Source organism: Vicia villosa, linkage group LG3 (genome assembly GCF_029867415.1).
Source record: "Vicia villosa cultivar HV-30 ecotype Madison, WI linkage group LG3, Vvil1.0, whole genome shotgun sequence".
NCBI classification, from domain to species: domain Eukaryota; kingdom Viridiplantae; phylum Streptophyta; class Magnoliopsida; order Fabales; family Fabaceae; genus Vicia; species Vicia villosa.
In genome coordinates this window covers 130,275,973-130,293,187 of record NC_081182.1, presented here as the reverse complement: position 1 = coordinate 130,293,187, position 17,215 = coordinate 130,275,973, and the positions used below count along the sequence as shown (strand labels likewise).

The window sequence follows — 17,215 nt, the reverse complement described above, 5'->3', positions numbered from 1 at the left end:
ACTTTTTTATTAATGTTTTTTAAGTGTTTTCTTGGTATTTTTTAAGGGGATTAAAATCAAGCATTTGTTAAATGTTTTAAAGTTGAAAAGGAAAAGAAACTAGCCTAAGTGAAAACTAGCCTAATATTGAAATGGGAACTTCTATATCCTAATGTTATCATGGTTTCTACCTAAAGGTTAGGAATTAAGGAAACATGAAAATAAAGTCACAATTAGAAGTCAATAGTGAGTAACACAATGGTACAAAAATTGGCATACAAGCATATAGTAACAAATCAAAAATATAGTACAAAAATGATATAAAATACTACTATTTTTATATTGATTTTAATGGGAGAAATTGGATTGCAAGTCAAGTAAAAGACTAAAAACAAATAGCCTAAAACTAATATTTTTTATTCTATTTTTTATGTCAAAAATTGTATCAAAGTTTAAAAAGGAAGTTAGTAATTTTATCATTAAGTCATCTAAAAAGATAGGAAAACCTAAGTGAAAAAAGTCTTAATCCTAATTATAAAGCAAATGTGAATCAGGGGATGTGATATTGAATATTAAGGTCTGCGTAGCAAAGGGCGCAGGGCCCAGGTCTGGCCCAAAAGGTATTTTTGTTGGGAAGGCATTTAGCCAAAAAACGCAGGATGCATGGGCCAGAAGGAGGTGTATTAAGGAATTCGTGTAGCCCAAGGACATTTGATCCAAATCAACATTATTTCAGATTATTATCTTATTCAAATAAAATTCTGGTTAATGTCCAATTAGCTCTAATTAATTGCAATTAAACTGATTAATAACAAAACAATTAATTAAATAAAAAAGGAAAATGGAGATTGGGAATTAGGGTAAAGTTATGACCGTTCACATTATCACCCTCAGACTCTCTTCCCTCTCAACGACTCGCGACGGTGGTGCGGCGGCGTCCTTCTCCGATCAACTTCACGACACCGTCCAACCGCTATCATCTCTCCGGTCATCTCTGCTTCGCTCCCTCACTGATCCAGTGCTTTTTTCGATTTCGTGATGATGATGATTTAACGTCTCGAGTGAAGCTCACGATTGATGAAGGTGATGGTTTCTGGAGAAAATGGTGGAGGAAGCTGGATTGAAAAATCGTGCGAGATGAAGAGAATACCGAAGATTTTAGGCGAAATAAACGCGACAATTCGATTCAGGTAGCCTCTTTGTTCTTCTTCTCCGCTTTCTTCTTTTTTCCGCTTTTTGATTTGCGATTCTGAATCTTGTTGATTGCGTGATGTTGTTGTTCAGTTGAAGACGATGATGACGTCGAAGCGTGACTGAAGATTGAAGATTATTGATACTTGTTGATGTTGTGCTTGAATGGAAGAAGGCCTCGAAGATGAAGAAGGTATGAGATGCTGTGAGGTTGCAGTGTTTCTTTTGGTTGAAGGTCTGAAGAAGATGGAAGAAGGTTGATGATTGAGAGAGATCGAGAGGAAGATGATGAGTTTGAAGGTTGTGAAGCAGCATGCAGGCTGAGAAGCGAAGATGATGATTGTGAAGAAGGTGAGAAAGTGATTGAGGAAGAGGTTTGAAGATGGAAGAAGAATGTGTAGAGATGAAGATGATGATGAATGATGAAGATGGTGGTGGAAGTGGAGAGAGATGAATGATTGAAGATGAGAAGAAAATAGAGATGAGTGAAGTGAAGAAGATTGTGTGAAGAAGTGGAGAGATGAAGATGAAGATGGTGTGAAATGAATGGTGATAAAGTGGTGGACCTGATTCTGAAGAAGGAGCACAGGTTATATATATATAGGTGAAGGTAAAGAGGAGATTCAGTTGAGGTTAGTTTCTGATTCTGTTGAAAGTTTGTTAGATAATTCTGTTATGGTTATGAATTAGTTAGAAAGGTTAAGAACTAGGTAGTTATGATGAAACTGAATCGGTTACAGTTAGTTAGAAAATGGTTATGGAAAATGGTTCTGTTATAATCTGTTATTTAACTATAGGTTAGTTGGATTCTGTTGGCTGGATGTTAGGAGATAGTTAGGGTTTTCTGTTACAACTGTTATGAATGGTTAGTTAGTTTGTTACAAACTGTTAGGGAATCAGTTAGTGGTTATTGGTAGTTACAAGTTTGGTTAGGAGGTTATGAATCTGTTATAGAGCTGTTAGAAGTTAGGGTCAGTTATGGATTTCTGTTAGAATTTGTTATAATTCTGTTTTGAGTTTGACAGTTGGTTAAAACTGTTAGAAGCTGCTAGGAAACTGTTGAATGGTTTAGAGGTTATGTATAACTGTTAGTGAATGTTATATGGTTATAAGATTGGTTTAAAGGGTTTGGTTGTAACTGTCACTTGCTGAATTTCTGTTGACCATGTGATGTTAAATGCAGGGCTGGTTTGGTATGGGACTGTATGTAGATGCTTGGCAGTTTCTTCATGTATGATATGGTTTTATGGCTGGGCTGGGATCGTGAAGTTCTGCCCTTGCAAATTCGTTATTGGGCGGTGCATAATTAGCAACAGACTGTACACTCTTTCCATTCACCTCAGCCTCTTGCTTATGAGGATGAGACTGTGACTGCATATGAGATGATGAACGAGATGATGAACTACATGATGTCTGCGCAGTAAGATAACTTGGTTGTACGAGTGCTTGTGGATGAGGGTGCTGTTGCGGTAATATTGAAATGTTATGATGTTGATGATAAGCTTTAGGAAGTAGGAATCCAACATTTTTTTTATATATCTCTCCTCCTTTGCATTGGCACTAGAAATTTGTAATGGATTGGAATTTTTGTATAGACACTTGAATTTGTCTTGATGAATTTTGTATTCTGAATGAAATGTGTATAACATTTTAATTGCTCTTGTGGAATGTAGACGTTTTCCATGTAACTTCAACTTGTATCTTTTCTTGTATTTAAAAGAAAATAGTGATAGTCAAGTGTAAATAGTGGAATCCATATGACTTAATCAACAAGAATCAGTCTATTATGGTTGACTTTATTGACCATAGTTTAAATCTTCTGCATATGATCTCTGATTCCTTCTCTTATGAATTGCATCCAAATATAATTTAATTTAAGCAAGAAAGCCCAGTGACTTGATCGACTTTGAATATTTTATGATGATTCTTCCAATGTCCTTTATTTAAGCAAACATTGACTATACCCGTGTAATCTATATCACTAATAATTACAACAAATCCTTAATCCGGTGGTGAGATCCAGATTCAAACACGTGGCACCATGAATAGTAAAAGAGAACCACTCATAATTGTCTTGCTCAATACAATATTAGCTCAAACATAAGGATGAATCCATTGGTGATGATACAACCATACTCATTCATAAGGAAATAAACCTTATTTCTTTGGGCCTAGACGACTTTAGGTGAAGAAAAGCTCTTGTAGCCTGATGAGAAGGAAACCCATACCGACTATCAGCTAAAACCATAATTTCCCATCCGATACTCAAAGAATAGCCAGAGGAATTAAGCTTGATTGAATTAGAAGCCCTAATTCCTATGATCCTTGATCCCATGTCAGATTATTGATTAATGATGCATTATGTGTTAGATGACCTAATATGCGAATGATTGTTAAGCAATAAGCCAAATATAAATTAAATTAGATGGGCAAATTTTGGGGTGCAACAGTGGCACAAAAACATTTTCAAAATTTAAAAATAAACTCTTTTAAAAGATAGCTAAAATTTTTGTGCAACCTTATTTCCGCAAATCCTTTCTGTAAATTAATTCTCATTTTGGCAACTCTAATCTTATCATAGTCACGACGGTGAATTTGCCGCCACCCCTGATTGCCGAAAAATTATCAAAGGTTACGACAATGAACTTACCGTCACCTCCCTTAAAATTATCCACCCGCGCTCTTTTGATGAGATTTTATAAAAGAGCGCTATTTCACTTTCACATAGACTTCAGTAGGTTTGAGTGGGGTTGAGCGGCATCAATAAGATTCTGAGTTTCAATAGGTTTGGTGAGTTTGTGTATGGTTGCGAAAATTAGGGCATCAAGTCCACTTCGGAACTCACATCAAGTTCTCTTTTTTTGAGTTTTCATATCCTCTTCTAGTTATGTTTCTATGAATTAGGGTTTTCTAATGAAATGATACTGATGAAAACACATGATAACACAATTTTATATCATATATTTAGCTTAAAATCCATAGGTATTATTAGCATTTTCTTTTAATTATATTTTTTTATTATGATATGATGCGGGTATTTGCGATGTTTTAGGTTTTGAGTTCATATTGAGACTATTAGTGAAAAGAAGAATTGGAGCAAAAATTATTATTATTTATTCTTAAAAGATGAAAGAGAGGTGTTGAAGTAAATAAAGGGGTGCAAAGAAGACCCAAAGGCCTATAGATCAAGCCCAGCCCACGAAGGAGTTGGAAAAGACCACTTCAGGACGTGGAGACGCCCGTCTCCAACGTCTCTCTGCCACGTCACCTATAGGAGACGCCCGTCTCCAACCGTTCCTAAAATTCCTCCACATGAGACGCACGTCTCAAGTCTGCTTCCTTGGTCTCCTCAAAAAAGTGGAGACGTGAGTCTCCGAGTCCCAAGTCAAAAGTGCCTATTTTCAAGTAGCGTATATGCAGAACCTCACCTATAAAAGGAGGCCGAGACTTCAGTTCTCCAGGCCCGAATTTTTGCTAACGAAATGCTGCCGAATTCATTTTTTTTCAAGCATTTATTTTTCTCTGCATTTTTTTATTCATTGCTTTCTTTTCTCATAACAATTTCTACACCGGAAATTGTTGTGAACCTTTTATAGATCTAACCTCACGTTAGATTTAGTTTTTATTTTCCTTGCCTTTAAATTTTACGCTTAATAATTTCTGAAGAACGATCCAACCGACCTGTGGCGGAAGTTCGAGTACTCCAAGATCCAGATTTATTTCAGATTTATTTTATTTAGGTTATTTATTTACTGCCTTTATATTATTTAATTGCATGATATATTGGATGGCTTAATATTGAGATGCAGTAATATATTATTTCAATTGAGACATTCCACTTCCGTTGAGGATCCTTACTAGTATAAAACCTTGTTTTTCCCTATATCTTATGCACACCAACTAAAATCACTAAAAATGGCTTCCTTTTTCATGTCCTCGCTAGTGTTGTTTCTTGCTGCTCTTATCCCCACAAGAAGTCACATTTGCACGTGACAAAGCCATATTATGGTAAACATCCTACAGAAGAACATAACATCCATTTCTAAAGCATTCTAGTACCAATGTTTTATTTTTTAAGTTGCTTTTGTAACATGTGTGGCCAAGATATTTTTTTCCTTATGTAGGGTCAAGTTGTGTTTTTCTCTTATGTATGGACAAGTTAAGAGTACCATTTATAATTTGCTTTATGTTTATAGCTACTTCCAGCTAGTGCAGTGATTTGTAATCTTTTAGTTCTGTCTGGACACATTATTGAGTTTGGGTGTAAGTGTTTCAGTAAATTTTCAATTAAAAAAATAATTTTATTGTGTTGGTATTGTTTGATCCATTGATCCCCCGAAAAATTACAAATAGACTAAATGTGTGAGTAAATAATAGAACATCAAAGTTTTCTAATGTATCAAAATACAGTGTTTAGTGTCAAGGTATATATACTTCAAATAATTTTAGGCGGGTTGCTAATCTCTATTTTCTTATAATGTCAAATTCCTGTTTATCAAACAGTTCATACTATATTTGAAGTAGTTTTTATTTTATTTTATTTTATTCCGAAATAAGTGATATTAGTATTGCTATGGATCCATGTTCTTGACTGAAAGATGCTCCTCTTGGATCTCCTTTTCATGAGATGTTAGCAATTGATTTTGAGATGGTAAGTCAATCACTATCTCTTTGGTTTAATAAAATTATTGTTGATGACAATATTGATAAACTTTCAGTGTTGTTAGTTAGAGGGAATGGATTTTTGTCGTTCATTTTGTTAGATATTTCAAGCTTAGTTTATGTTGTTTTTGAACCTATTGAATTCTTTTCTTTTTTTAAGTGTCTTAAACTATTAATTAATGCATTTTTCATAGGGGACTCCATCTGTTGTTCTAGCTGGAGTTGTAGCAGCCTTGAAGCTCATCGAGGGTACCCTACTTGAGCATACATTCCTCTTCCTTGGTGCTGGAGAAGTATGATCATAACTAACTTATACAGGGCCTCAAAATACTTAAGATGGTCCTATAAGTTGTCTAATTCATTTTTGGTTATGTTTTCAGGCGGGAACTAGTATAGCAAAGCTAATTGTTCTTGAGATGTCAAAGCAAGTGAACAAATTAACTATTCATTGTTTTTTACATTAGTAATTCCTATTTTATGAAAGATCAAGTTCATTTTAATTGGTGATGTTTTTTCTATTTATTTATGCAGCAGACTAAAGCACCTACTGAAGAGAGTCGTAGGAAGATATGGCTTGTAGATTCAAAGGTAGTGGAAAACACGATAAGTTTATTATTTTGAAAATTAATTTGTTCTAAAGTGTTTATTTCTTACATGGGAGGATTACTCTTTTAGAGTCTAGAGTATAACAATTGTGTCAACAATAGTGTATGCCATATAACAAGGACCAAAATGAAGACTTATTAGATTTTTTGCTACTTAATTGAAGCTGTTCAGTTAACTCTTCCACCGATGTTGGCAATAAAATATGAACGAGCTTTATTTATTGGAAACTCACTTTTGGTCATGGAGGAATCACATTTGACTTGAGAGTTAGAGGTAATTTACACAGGTAATTTTTATTTGCTTAGACAATAAGTCTTCACATTGTATATTTTGCATCTAAACTTGGGGCCCCTGATCTACTCAATAGTTTATTTTTCCGAGTTCAATCAACTATGTCCCAAATTAACGGACTAAATTACACCTTTGTTGTGTTGGTGTTAGGATAACATTTCTTTAGTTAACACTATTTGTTTAGTTAGAAAAGTATTTGTATAAATGGGGAAATACAATAATAGAGAGGGGTATGATAGATGCAAATATCTTTATTTGTTGAAATATATTTGAGAAAGCAAACTCAATTGGTAGAAAATTATAAATGTTAGAACATCATATCTATGATAAACTTGTAAAAGCTCTTTGTCATATGTTTTGGAGCATCATTCTTTGTAAGCATTTCAAATAGCTTTAATTAAATTTATTTCATTCTATTGGACCTTACAACAATATATGTATAGTAATTAATGGTCAAATTTATACATTTTTCTGTAGATCCTAGCTCTCTATTTTTTTAATGTGCTAACTTATGAAGATCATGAAGAGTATCGGATGATGGTTAGAGATGAGCTTTCGGAGTAATTAATTAGATTATGAACTTTATTATGTATTTTTAGCATATTGATACTTATTATTATAAGATTAGGATTTGATATGTTTTCGGTTTTTTGTACTACATGACATGATTATGGAACTCACATTTTACATGATAATGAAACTCATATTTTTTATATTATGATGCTTATTTGATTTTAAATGTTTTTTATTGAAATTAATTTTATCATGTTAAATAAAGTAAAAAATAATACTATAAAAAAATATTATAATAGAAATAATTTAAAGAAAAATATAATATTAAAAAAAAGTAATACTATATTAACAAATATTATAGTAGAAATAATGTAAATAAAAAATATAATATAAAAATTAATAATAATTTAAGCTGTTGCTAAGTGTAGCGTTAAATAAATAATGGCGCTTTAAACTGTTATCACGATATTTCGTTCACGACGACACAAAAAACGAAAATTAAAACTCAAAGGCATACTTACGATAGTTCCAACCATCGCGAACAAAAATGAAAGGCATATTCACGACGGTTTTTAACCGTCGCCATTTTCAGTTTATGTAAGTTCCAACCAGATGTGAACTAGTGCGATGGTTGGTGTGACGGTTTATGCAACCATGGCGAAACAGGTTGAGGGAGTTTTTACCGTCGTAATCTGCTAAAATAACCGTCGCAATCTACCAATTTTCTTGTAGGATCAACAATTTAATAGTTTATATTTTAAATATAATTTTAAAATGGGAGAAAATATTAAAGAATAAAAAAATGAGATTAAAGAAAATAATATGATTTTTTTTTATATTGATTACATTTCTTATACAATAGGAACAATCATTTATTAGTTTATATTTTAAATATAATTTTAAAATGAGAGAAAATAATAAAGGGTAAAACATAGTAAATTTAAGAGTAAATAAAATAATAAGATTATTACCAAAAAAGAAAAAAAAATGATTTTGATTTATATTGATTGCGTTTCTTATAAAAAATTAACAAGAATTTAATAGTTATATCCATAGTAAAATTAAGAGTAAATAAAAATAATAATATGATTTGTTTTTTATTGATTGCATTTCTTATATAAAATTAACAACATGTTAATAGTTTATAATCTCAATATAATTTAAATTTGGAGAAAATATTAAAGGATAAACCATAGTAAAATCAAGAGTAAATAGAAAATTATAAAAATTAATATTGGTATAAAAAAATTCCATTATGGATATCTAATAAATATTATAATAAAAAAACTGAATGTCAGGTACAATGTCACCAAAAAAATCAAAATAAACAATAAAGAAGACTCATATTATCATCCTAGGGATTGCCTGGTTCATGAATGCTATAAGTTACCAAATACAATTCATGAAGTGAAAAATCAATTATATTTACCTAGGATTTATGTTCTGGAATGGCCAATATATTTTTCCAAACTAAACAAAATTAAATTCAACAAACTACATGGTTAAACAAAATTAAATTCAACAAACAATAAAAGAATAGAAGCTTCTCAAAATATTTTAAAAGGAATTTTTATATTGGGAGATCTATTCACCCCTTTTGACTTTTTACTATCCATATTCTGAACCATTAGATAAGCACATGATAGTAGATGATTCACCCCCTCTTGATTTGAAATATGTCTTCTTGAGTTAGAAGTCATTGAAACCAACTATTATCATTATTTGACTGTCTATTTTGGAGGAAGAAAAGCTTTTGTAGAGTATTGCAAGATAATAAAGAAGCACTTGGTTGGAGTCTAAGTGATTTGAAGGGAATAATTCTAACTTATTCATGCACAAGATCAATCTTAAGGAATAATTCAAACTTCTTGTTCAATGAAATTAATGGGATATCACCACAATGGTTTATCCAATAGTGATTAAATTTTTATATTCTTATTCAAAATCGCTGCATAAGTTTGGTGAAGATGAATCTGTAGGTAGCCTTAGGTTTGAGGAAGAAAGAAATCGCTGTAAAGTATGGTTGTCAAAACCGTCATTATTTGGAAAATATCCACAACAGTTACTCAACTATTTTGTAGTGGAAGTTATTAGAAGAATTATATTAGAAAGTTTTCGAATGAGGTAATTAAGAATTTTTAAGGAATTCAAAATTCTAATAAACAATTTAAATAATTCAATTACAAATAATACAATTTAAAATTCTTTTGTTTAGAGTATTAAAATATTAAATTTTTGGGGTCATTTTCATAAATTTTAAAATATTTGAGCCAAATTTAAAAAATGAAAAATAGGGACCAATTTGCAATTTTTGCAAATTTCAAAGGACCAATTTGTAAAAATTGAAAATTATTAGGGACTAATTTGCAATTTTTTGAGATTTTTGCAATAAATTTGTAATTTTTATAAATTAGAGGACCATCTTGTAAAATTTGAAATTTTTTTTTATTTTTTTATCATTTGAAATTCCTTTTTTTTTTTGAAAGCAAGGAATTATATTAGAGCCATTAAGAGGCGAGATTACACCCCAAAACAGGTTCGAACAAGAAAATTACAAACCGATTGGAACCTAACATAAGTAAAACAATGGGTTATTGCTAAACTAAAAAAAGATGTAATTGGAATGAGTAATTTTCCCTATGAACGACCACCTCCAAACGAGCGATTTACAGCTCCAAACGACATCCCTCGAGTTCCAAGAACCGTTGTTGAAAACAATGTCGTTCCTACTTAACCAAAGACTCCACAAAGTAGCTAACCAAACGGTGCCAATTTTACCACTTTTAACTTTCTTCACACGGCAAGAGTAACTCCAATTCAAAAAACTATCCTTTAAATCAACACCTATCGTAAACGGTATCCCAATCCATTCGGCAATTTCCTTCCACACAATCCCACCATTTCGACAAAAGAGAAACGAGTGAAGAATAGATTCGGTGCCATTGTCACAGAAAACACAATCGAGAGTCGAAGAAATAGGGAGAATACCTTTGTTCCTAAGGGAATCCTTTGTTGGTACTCTATTTTGGAAGCATCTCCAACCAAAAAACCTCACTTTCAACGGCACATTAACCTTCCAAATATCCTTATAAGTCGCATCGTATCTATTAGCCGGGCCTAAAGGAATGTAGTTGTTGCAAAGAGTTGAGTAGCCTGAAGCCACCGTGTACATACCATCTACTGCTAGCTTCCAAACCACAGCATCCCTTTTATTTTCCATAGGCTGGGCCGCGGATAGAACAGTAAAGAGATTCTACAACTGCTGTTGGTGAGTCCCAATCAAGCCCTCGTGAGCATCAGCAGCGCCGGCAGCAAAAACAGGATGAGCAGAACCGTTCCCAGCTGTTGTGGCACCTACGAGATTGACAATAAAAGGGCTGGCAGCATTGTTCTGCACAGCTTCCCTTGGAACAGCTAGATTCCTTCCCATGTGATGATTGTGAGCTTGGCCGTTGTGAATTCCTAAGTCTCCCCAAAGCCAATTCCCATTATTCCATCCACCCATGGCCCCGATAGAAACGTCTTGCAACAAAGAACGGAAAAATAGATTCGTGAACCTATCCTTTAAAGAGCCGCCATCCAACCAATGAGATTTCCAAAAAGAGATAGAATGTCCATCTCCAACCTGAAAATGAAAATGGTTAGTTAAAAAATTCTCCGGTAGATCTCTCCCCATCGAAAATAAATCCTTCCACCACACCGATGTTTTTCTTCCCTTCTTATCAATTGAATTATCACAACTCAAACTTAGACTCACATCCTCATACCGCGCTTTAAGCATTCTATACCATAACTCTTTAGATGATCCATAAATCCTCCAATGCCATTTCAAGAGAAGAGCTTTGTTGAATAGATCCAACCTTCTAAAACCGAGACCTCCATTCTCCACCGGAAGACACAACACATTCCAATTAACCCAATGCACTTTCCTTGTTTCACCCACACCTCCCCATAAAAATTTGCTTTGCATACGATTAATCTCCGCTATAACTTTCTTAGGGGCCTTGTAGAAAGATAGAGTGAAAATCGCCAAGCTACTTAAAATTGACTTTATAAGAGTTATCCTCCCACCAAAACTTAGCCACCGCCCTTTCCAAGAATTCAATTTCCTCCTAATATTGTCCAAAAGAAAATTCCAAGTAGAGATCCTTCTTGGATTAGCACCGATAGTAATCCCGAGAAATTTGAACTCTTTTTCCTCCTCCATACAATTAAGAAAATTAGTTGCTACCTCCATGAAGTGCGGATTGATATTGACTCCAATCAATTTACTTTTGTGGTAATTGATCCTAAGGCCCGATACCGTTTCAAAGCTCCACAGCACCGCTTTTATATCCCAAAGATGATTCCAACTTCCATCTCCAATTAAAAGCGTATCATCGGCAAATTGGAGAATGTCAATGAAGCACTTCCCGTTCACATTAAAACCAACAAAATCCCCATTATCAATCGCTCTCCCAACCAAAGCCTTTAACGCTTCTGCCACTATAACAAAAAGAAAAGGAGATATTGGATCTCCTTGTCGGAGGCCCCTTTCCACCATGAATTCTTTCGTTGGGCTACCGTTAACTAACACCGACATCTTGCTAGTGAAAACTAGCGACTCCATCCACTTCATCCACAAATCCCCGAACCCCAACCTTCTCAACATATATCTAAGGAAGTTCCAACTAACTTTGTCGTAAGCTTTTTCAAAATCTACCTTGAAAAGAAGACATTCTTTTCTTTCCTTACTAGAAAAGTCCACTAACTCATTAGCAATTATCACCCCGTCCATCATTTGTCTCCCCGGTACAAAAGCGCTTTGACATTCGGAAATAACGGAAGGAAGGACCTTCTTTATTCTACAAGCCAAAACTTTGGAAACGATTTTGTGAATATACCCGACAAGGCATATGGGGCGGTAGTCATCTAAAACCAAGGGGTTGCTCCTCTTAGGAATAAGAGCAAGGAAAGATGAAGTGATACTCTTAGACAACGCCGCTCCCGAAGAAAAACTATTGAAACAAGCAAAAACATCTTCTTTTAGATCCATCACAACTCCAAACCGCCTCCCTTATTTCCTCCAACGTGAAAGGAGCCTCTAGAGAACAAGCTTGATCAACACTCAAAGATTTAAACGCAATGCCTTCCAATAGAGGTCTATTGAAACAATCCTCCTTAAACTTGTCTTCAAAATGATTCCTAACCGTCTCCTTCACCTCATTGACCGAAGAAGCAACCCCTTCATTAGAGTCTACCATACAAATGCGATTCAACCGTCTTCTTTCCTTCACCGTGTTATGGAAGAATCTAGTATTTTCATCCCCGTTGTTTAGCCACCTCATTCTACTCTTTTGAATCAACATGTTCTCCTTGAGTTTAAGATTGAACCATATATTCTTCGAGGCCTTCACATTATTTAAATGGATTTCTTCCTCCCACCTCTCCCTATCATCCCATTTGTTTAGCTCCTTCACATTCTCCTCTATCTCCAAATCTATTTTCCCAAAAATATTTTTCTCCCACCACCTCAATCTTTCTTTAATCAAACGTAATTTCTCTTTCAACACATAATCTCCCCTCCCTTGAAATTTAATATCATCCCACTCCTTCTTAACAAAGTCAAAAAAATGATTGTGATTAAACCATTCGTTATTGAACTTAAACGGTTTTGGACCCCAATCCTCCTTGTCTACCATCAACCACACCGGGCAATGATCCGAAATGTCTCTCTTCCCAATCCATTGTCCAACCACCCCCCATGATGAGATTACATTGTTGGAAATAAGAAACCTATCGATCCTGCTTTTTGATTTTCCATCCCCACTAATCCACGAGAATCTCTTGTCCTTGCAAGGCACATCAACAAGCCCAATATCGTCAATGAAATCCGAAAAATCACTCCATTTGGAATTGACACTTCTAGAAGAACAACCCCATCTCTCGCTCCTTTTTTTGACTGTGTTAAAATCTCCCGCAATGATCCATTCTCCATCTTGAAATTTGTTTTTTAGCACAAGTAGACTATTCCATAACTCACGTTTTTGATGCAAAGCACATCCAGAATAAATGTTAACCACGTAAAAATACTCACCTTTCCACAAAACCTTGTTTCCTAAGAAGCCAGGCCCCGAAAAGCTAGCCTCAACAGAAACAGAGATAGAATTCCAAATTGACAGTAATCCACCGGAGGAGCCTACCGAAACCGAAAAGGAAAAATCCATCTCTTCAGTTCCCCACAGACTTCTAACCAACTCCACATTAACCTCTTTGAATTTTGTTTCCTGCAAGAGAAAAAAGTCAGCTCTCCCTTTTGCTATTAAGCCCCTGATCTTCTTCCTTTTTATAATGCTACACGCCCCCTAATATTATAACTTCCAATTATCATTTAAAACAGTTTAAGCTCCCCTTCCTTCCTTCATTCTCAGTAACATTGTTCTTAGGAATAAACCCACCTAACACCGGCCCGACCCCCAGCTTATCAATTTCCATATTTAGTCTGTCATTACCGCTTCTCCCGAAATTAGAGAGAGTTCTATGATTGCACCTAACTATATCAGATTCCACCGGCTGAGATTTGGAGAGCGGAGTTTCGATACAATCGCTAGAGCTAATCAACGATCTTCTGCCATAGAGATTAGGATTAAGAGACTGAACCTGATTCGGAGCCGTCTTCGCAGGAGAAGCGCGAGCCATCTTCGCTGGAGAAGTCCGATTCTTCATGAGGTTGGACTTTTCGCTAAGTTCTTTATATTTCTTACTGGGTTTGTTTGCTCCCAAACCACTACCTTTTCCAGCCAGCCCATTTAGAGATTTATATATATAGTCCCTTTCTTCATTAATTTATTATCCAACAAAGTTCTTGCCCCGTCATCCGGTTTAATATCGTTACACGTGTCTCTCATTGATGAGGTTGATAAAAAACTTGAAGTTTCTATGGCCTCACCTTTCTTCTGAACAGATCCCCCACCCTTCTTCAAAAAGTTATTAACAACCAAAGCACTTTCCACCTCGTCTTCCTTTGTAGCCTTGCACGTTTCTCTTTCTGCAGAAAATAAAGTTATCGGGCATGAAGAGTCAAAGTCCCCACCTAACAGCTTTTCAGATCCCCCACCCCTCGTAAGTTTCGTCCTCGTAAAGGACTTAGCAGAAGATCTTTCATGTAAAAGGCTATGATTGTCCATTTCCTTCCTTTTTAAAACTAGAATGGCTTGGATGGCTTTATCAAAAGTTGAGCCTATATCCATACCAGCTGACTCTATGTCTAGATTATGATTTTCCCTATTATCTCCCAGAACACTACCGCCGATAAGAGATTTTTCCTCCTCGCCGTGCCTGTTTTCCCTCACCGCACCCGATTCATCTCTGCCCCCCTGAACGTCAAAATCAACTTGATGATCCTTCTCTTCTGGAATCTCGATATCCTCGTTGGTTTCCAAATCAAATTCGGTAGAACAACTATAACTTGAATAAAATACTTTATAAATTTATATCATTTTAACAATTCTCCATATTTGTTATCCAATCAATAAATTTTGATAAGTCATTTTAAATTCTCTAAAAAAAATTATTTTCCCTTATTTAAACTATTACACCCAAACATACTGTTAGGTTACGCTGCAACGATGAAAAACAAAATTGAAGAAAGGAATAAAATATTTCTAATTAACTTGAAAAATGAAAATTAAAGTTGAACACACACTTGTTATTTAATGAGAAATTAGAATGTAATAATATTTTATTTAATGAAAAGTTGTTTGAAAGTATGGAATTTGTTTTTTAATTGGTTAGGAGTGGAAATATCAGGTTGGTAGTTAATAACTTTCTTATCAATCAGCGTTGTTAACAATGGTAAGATGTTTTTAATTAAAATTATCGACGTGCATGTCCAACGATTACATATTGCACTACTAATGTGAAACTCGTTTTTACAGGAAGAGAGTATGCTCAATGTTTTTCCAAAGTATCAGATTCATTTCATTTCTTATATAAGGCAATTACGCTTCCACTATCTGCTTAGTACCTTGGACCAACACTACCTATTTCATTCTGCATTTCAATCTTGAGGAATGGCAATAGATTCTCCACATCATCAGAGTATGTCTCTAGTTTCCTTGTATATTAACCATAGATTCTCCAAATTTTGTTAATAATTAACACACGTTGCAAAATGAATATATGTAGTTATGGAAATCAGTGGAATAACAATGGAAGATGACAAATGTAAGTCTAAATTTTCCTTATATATTAACACTGAATAGATTCTCCACATTTTGTTTTTGATTTTTTCTTTACCCACCTCCCTATGGGGTCACCCCAGCGAAAAACCCATTTTACCCCGCTTCGGAAATGCATTTCCGAAATAATTTTTTTTTCAAAATTTTTCCAGACTTCGGAAGGGCATTTCCGAAAAAATCCCAAAAATTGGGATTTTAACTGATTCGGAGATGCATCTCCGAAACAACAAAAAAAATCTTAAAAAATCCCAAAAATTAATTTTAGGATATTAATTAATTCACATATCATAAATTTGATATAATTTATGAGTAATAAATATTAATAATTATATATTTTGATATAATTTATGAGTTATGAATAATTGTTATTATATATTTCTATCCTAATTCAAATTTTAAAATTTAAAATAATTTTAATTAAAAAAATTAAAATAATTTCACTTACAAAATAAGTTATAATTTTTTATTTATATATTTATAATAATTGTTAATCTTTATAAAAAAATAACATATTCTTATTTTAAAACAAAACTCACGTTTTTATTTTCTTTAAAAAAATCATATTCAATTAATTAAAGTAAATAATAAAATTGTTTCAATTTTAAATAGAATAAAAAATAATGCTCAAAATGTGCATAAATAATGAATAATAAGCACACAAATATGTAAAAATAAAAAAAATATAAAATATTTTTTAAAATATTTAAAAATGATTACAAAATATTATCAATTTCATTGTTCACTTTATATAATATTTTTGGATTAATCATTAATCCTTGTTTGTTTTTATATTTACTGTTTATATAGTTTTTATATTTTAACGCACTATTTAAAAATATAACAATTTTTATAGTGTATATAAAGTATATATAATATAAGTTTATTTAAATAAAAATAACAAAATTTGATTGAAGGTCAGAATTTTTTTTTATTTCAATATAACGTTTATTATATATTAATATTAAAAAATTTATAATTTGAAAATTAAAAATTAAAAATCACGTATTTAAAAATCACGTATTTAAAAATAACGTTTCCTACAAATAAATATTAAAAATCACGTATTTTTAAGAAAAATTAATATAAATTACGTGATTATTATTATTATTAATTATAATACATTATTTTTATTATTTATTAAGAAAAAAAAGTGATTTTTTAATTAAAAAACGTGTATTCATTATTTGAAACAAATTTCACAATTACTTAAAATACAATTATATTTTTTTTCACAATAAAATTATTATGCTAATTATTATTTAGTTTTTGTATATTTTTTATAGACACTTTGTGAATTTATATATATTATATTTAAAAATAAAACAACTTTATTATTTATATTAAGTGAATTCAATATGATTAAATTTAAATAAAATTAAAAAAAAATCAAAAATATTTAGCATTATGATTTTTTTTTATATGAAGTATAATTAAATAGTTATACAAAAATGTGAAAAATCTATTTTATGTATGAGAATAGGGAATTATGATTTATTAGAGAGGAAATTATTTATTATTAAGAATCTTGAGAAAATTATTTTAAGTAAGAATCTTGAGAAAATTATTTTAAGTAAGAATCTTGATTTATTTAAGTTAATAAAATAATTTTTAACTTTAAAATTGTTTAGGAAATTTTGATTCACCTTAATTTTATTGATTTACCTTCATTTTATTGATTCACTTTCATTTTATACCTATTAATTATATTGATTCACCTTGATTTTAATTTTTTAATAATTATTGAATTATTTCGG

At 32.6% G+C, this 17,215-nt stretch overlaps 1 protein-coding gene across 1 annotated transcript; it reads right to left on the bottom strand.

Moving 5' to 3' along the window:
• Nucleotides 1-12,239: 12,239 nt before the first annotated feature.
• LOC131658967 (uncharacterized) lies at nucleotides 12,240-13,920 on the bottom strand. The gene is made up of 2 exons (XM_058928214.1): nucleotides 13,657-13,920; nucleotides 12,240-13,508 (listed from the first exon to the last, which is right to left on the bottom strand). Exons 1-2 carry the CDS (start codon nucleotides 13,918-13,920, stop codon nucleotides 12,240-12,242), a joined length of 1,533 nt encoding a protein of 510 aa, XP_058784197.1.
• Nucleotides 13,921-17,215: the final 3,295 nt, after the last annotated feature.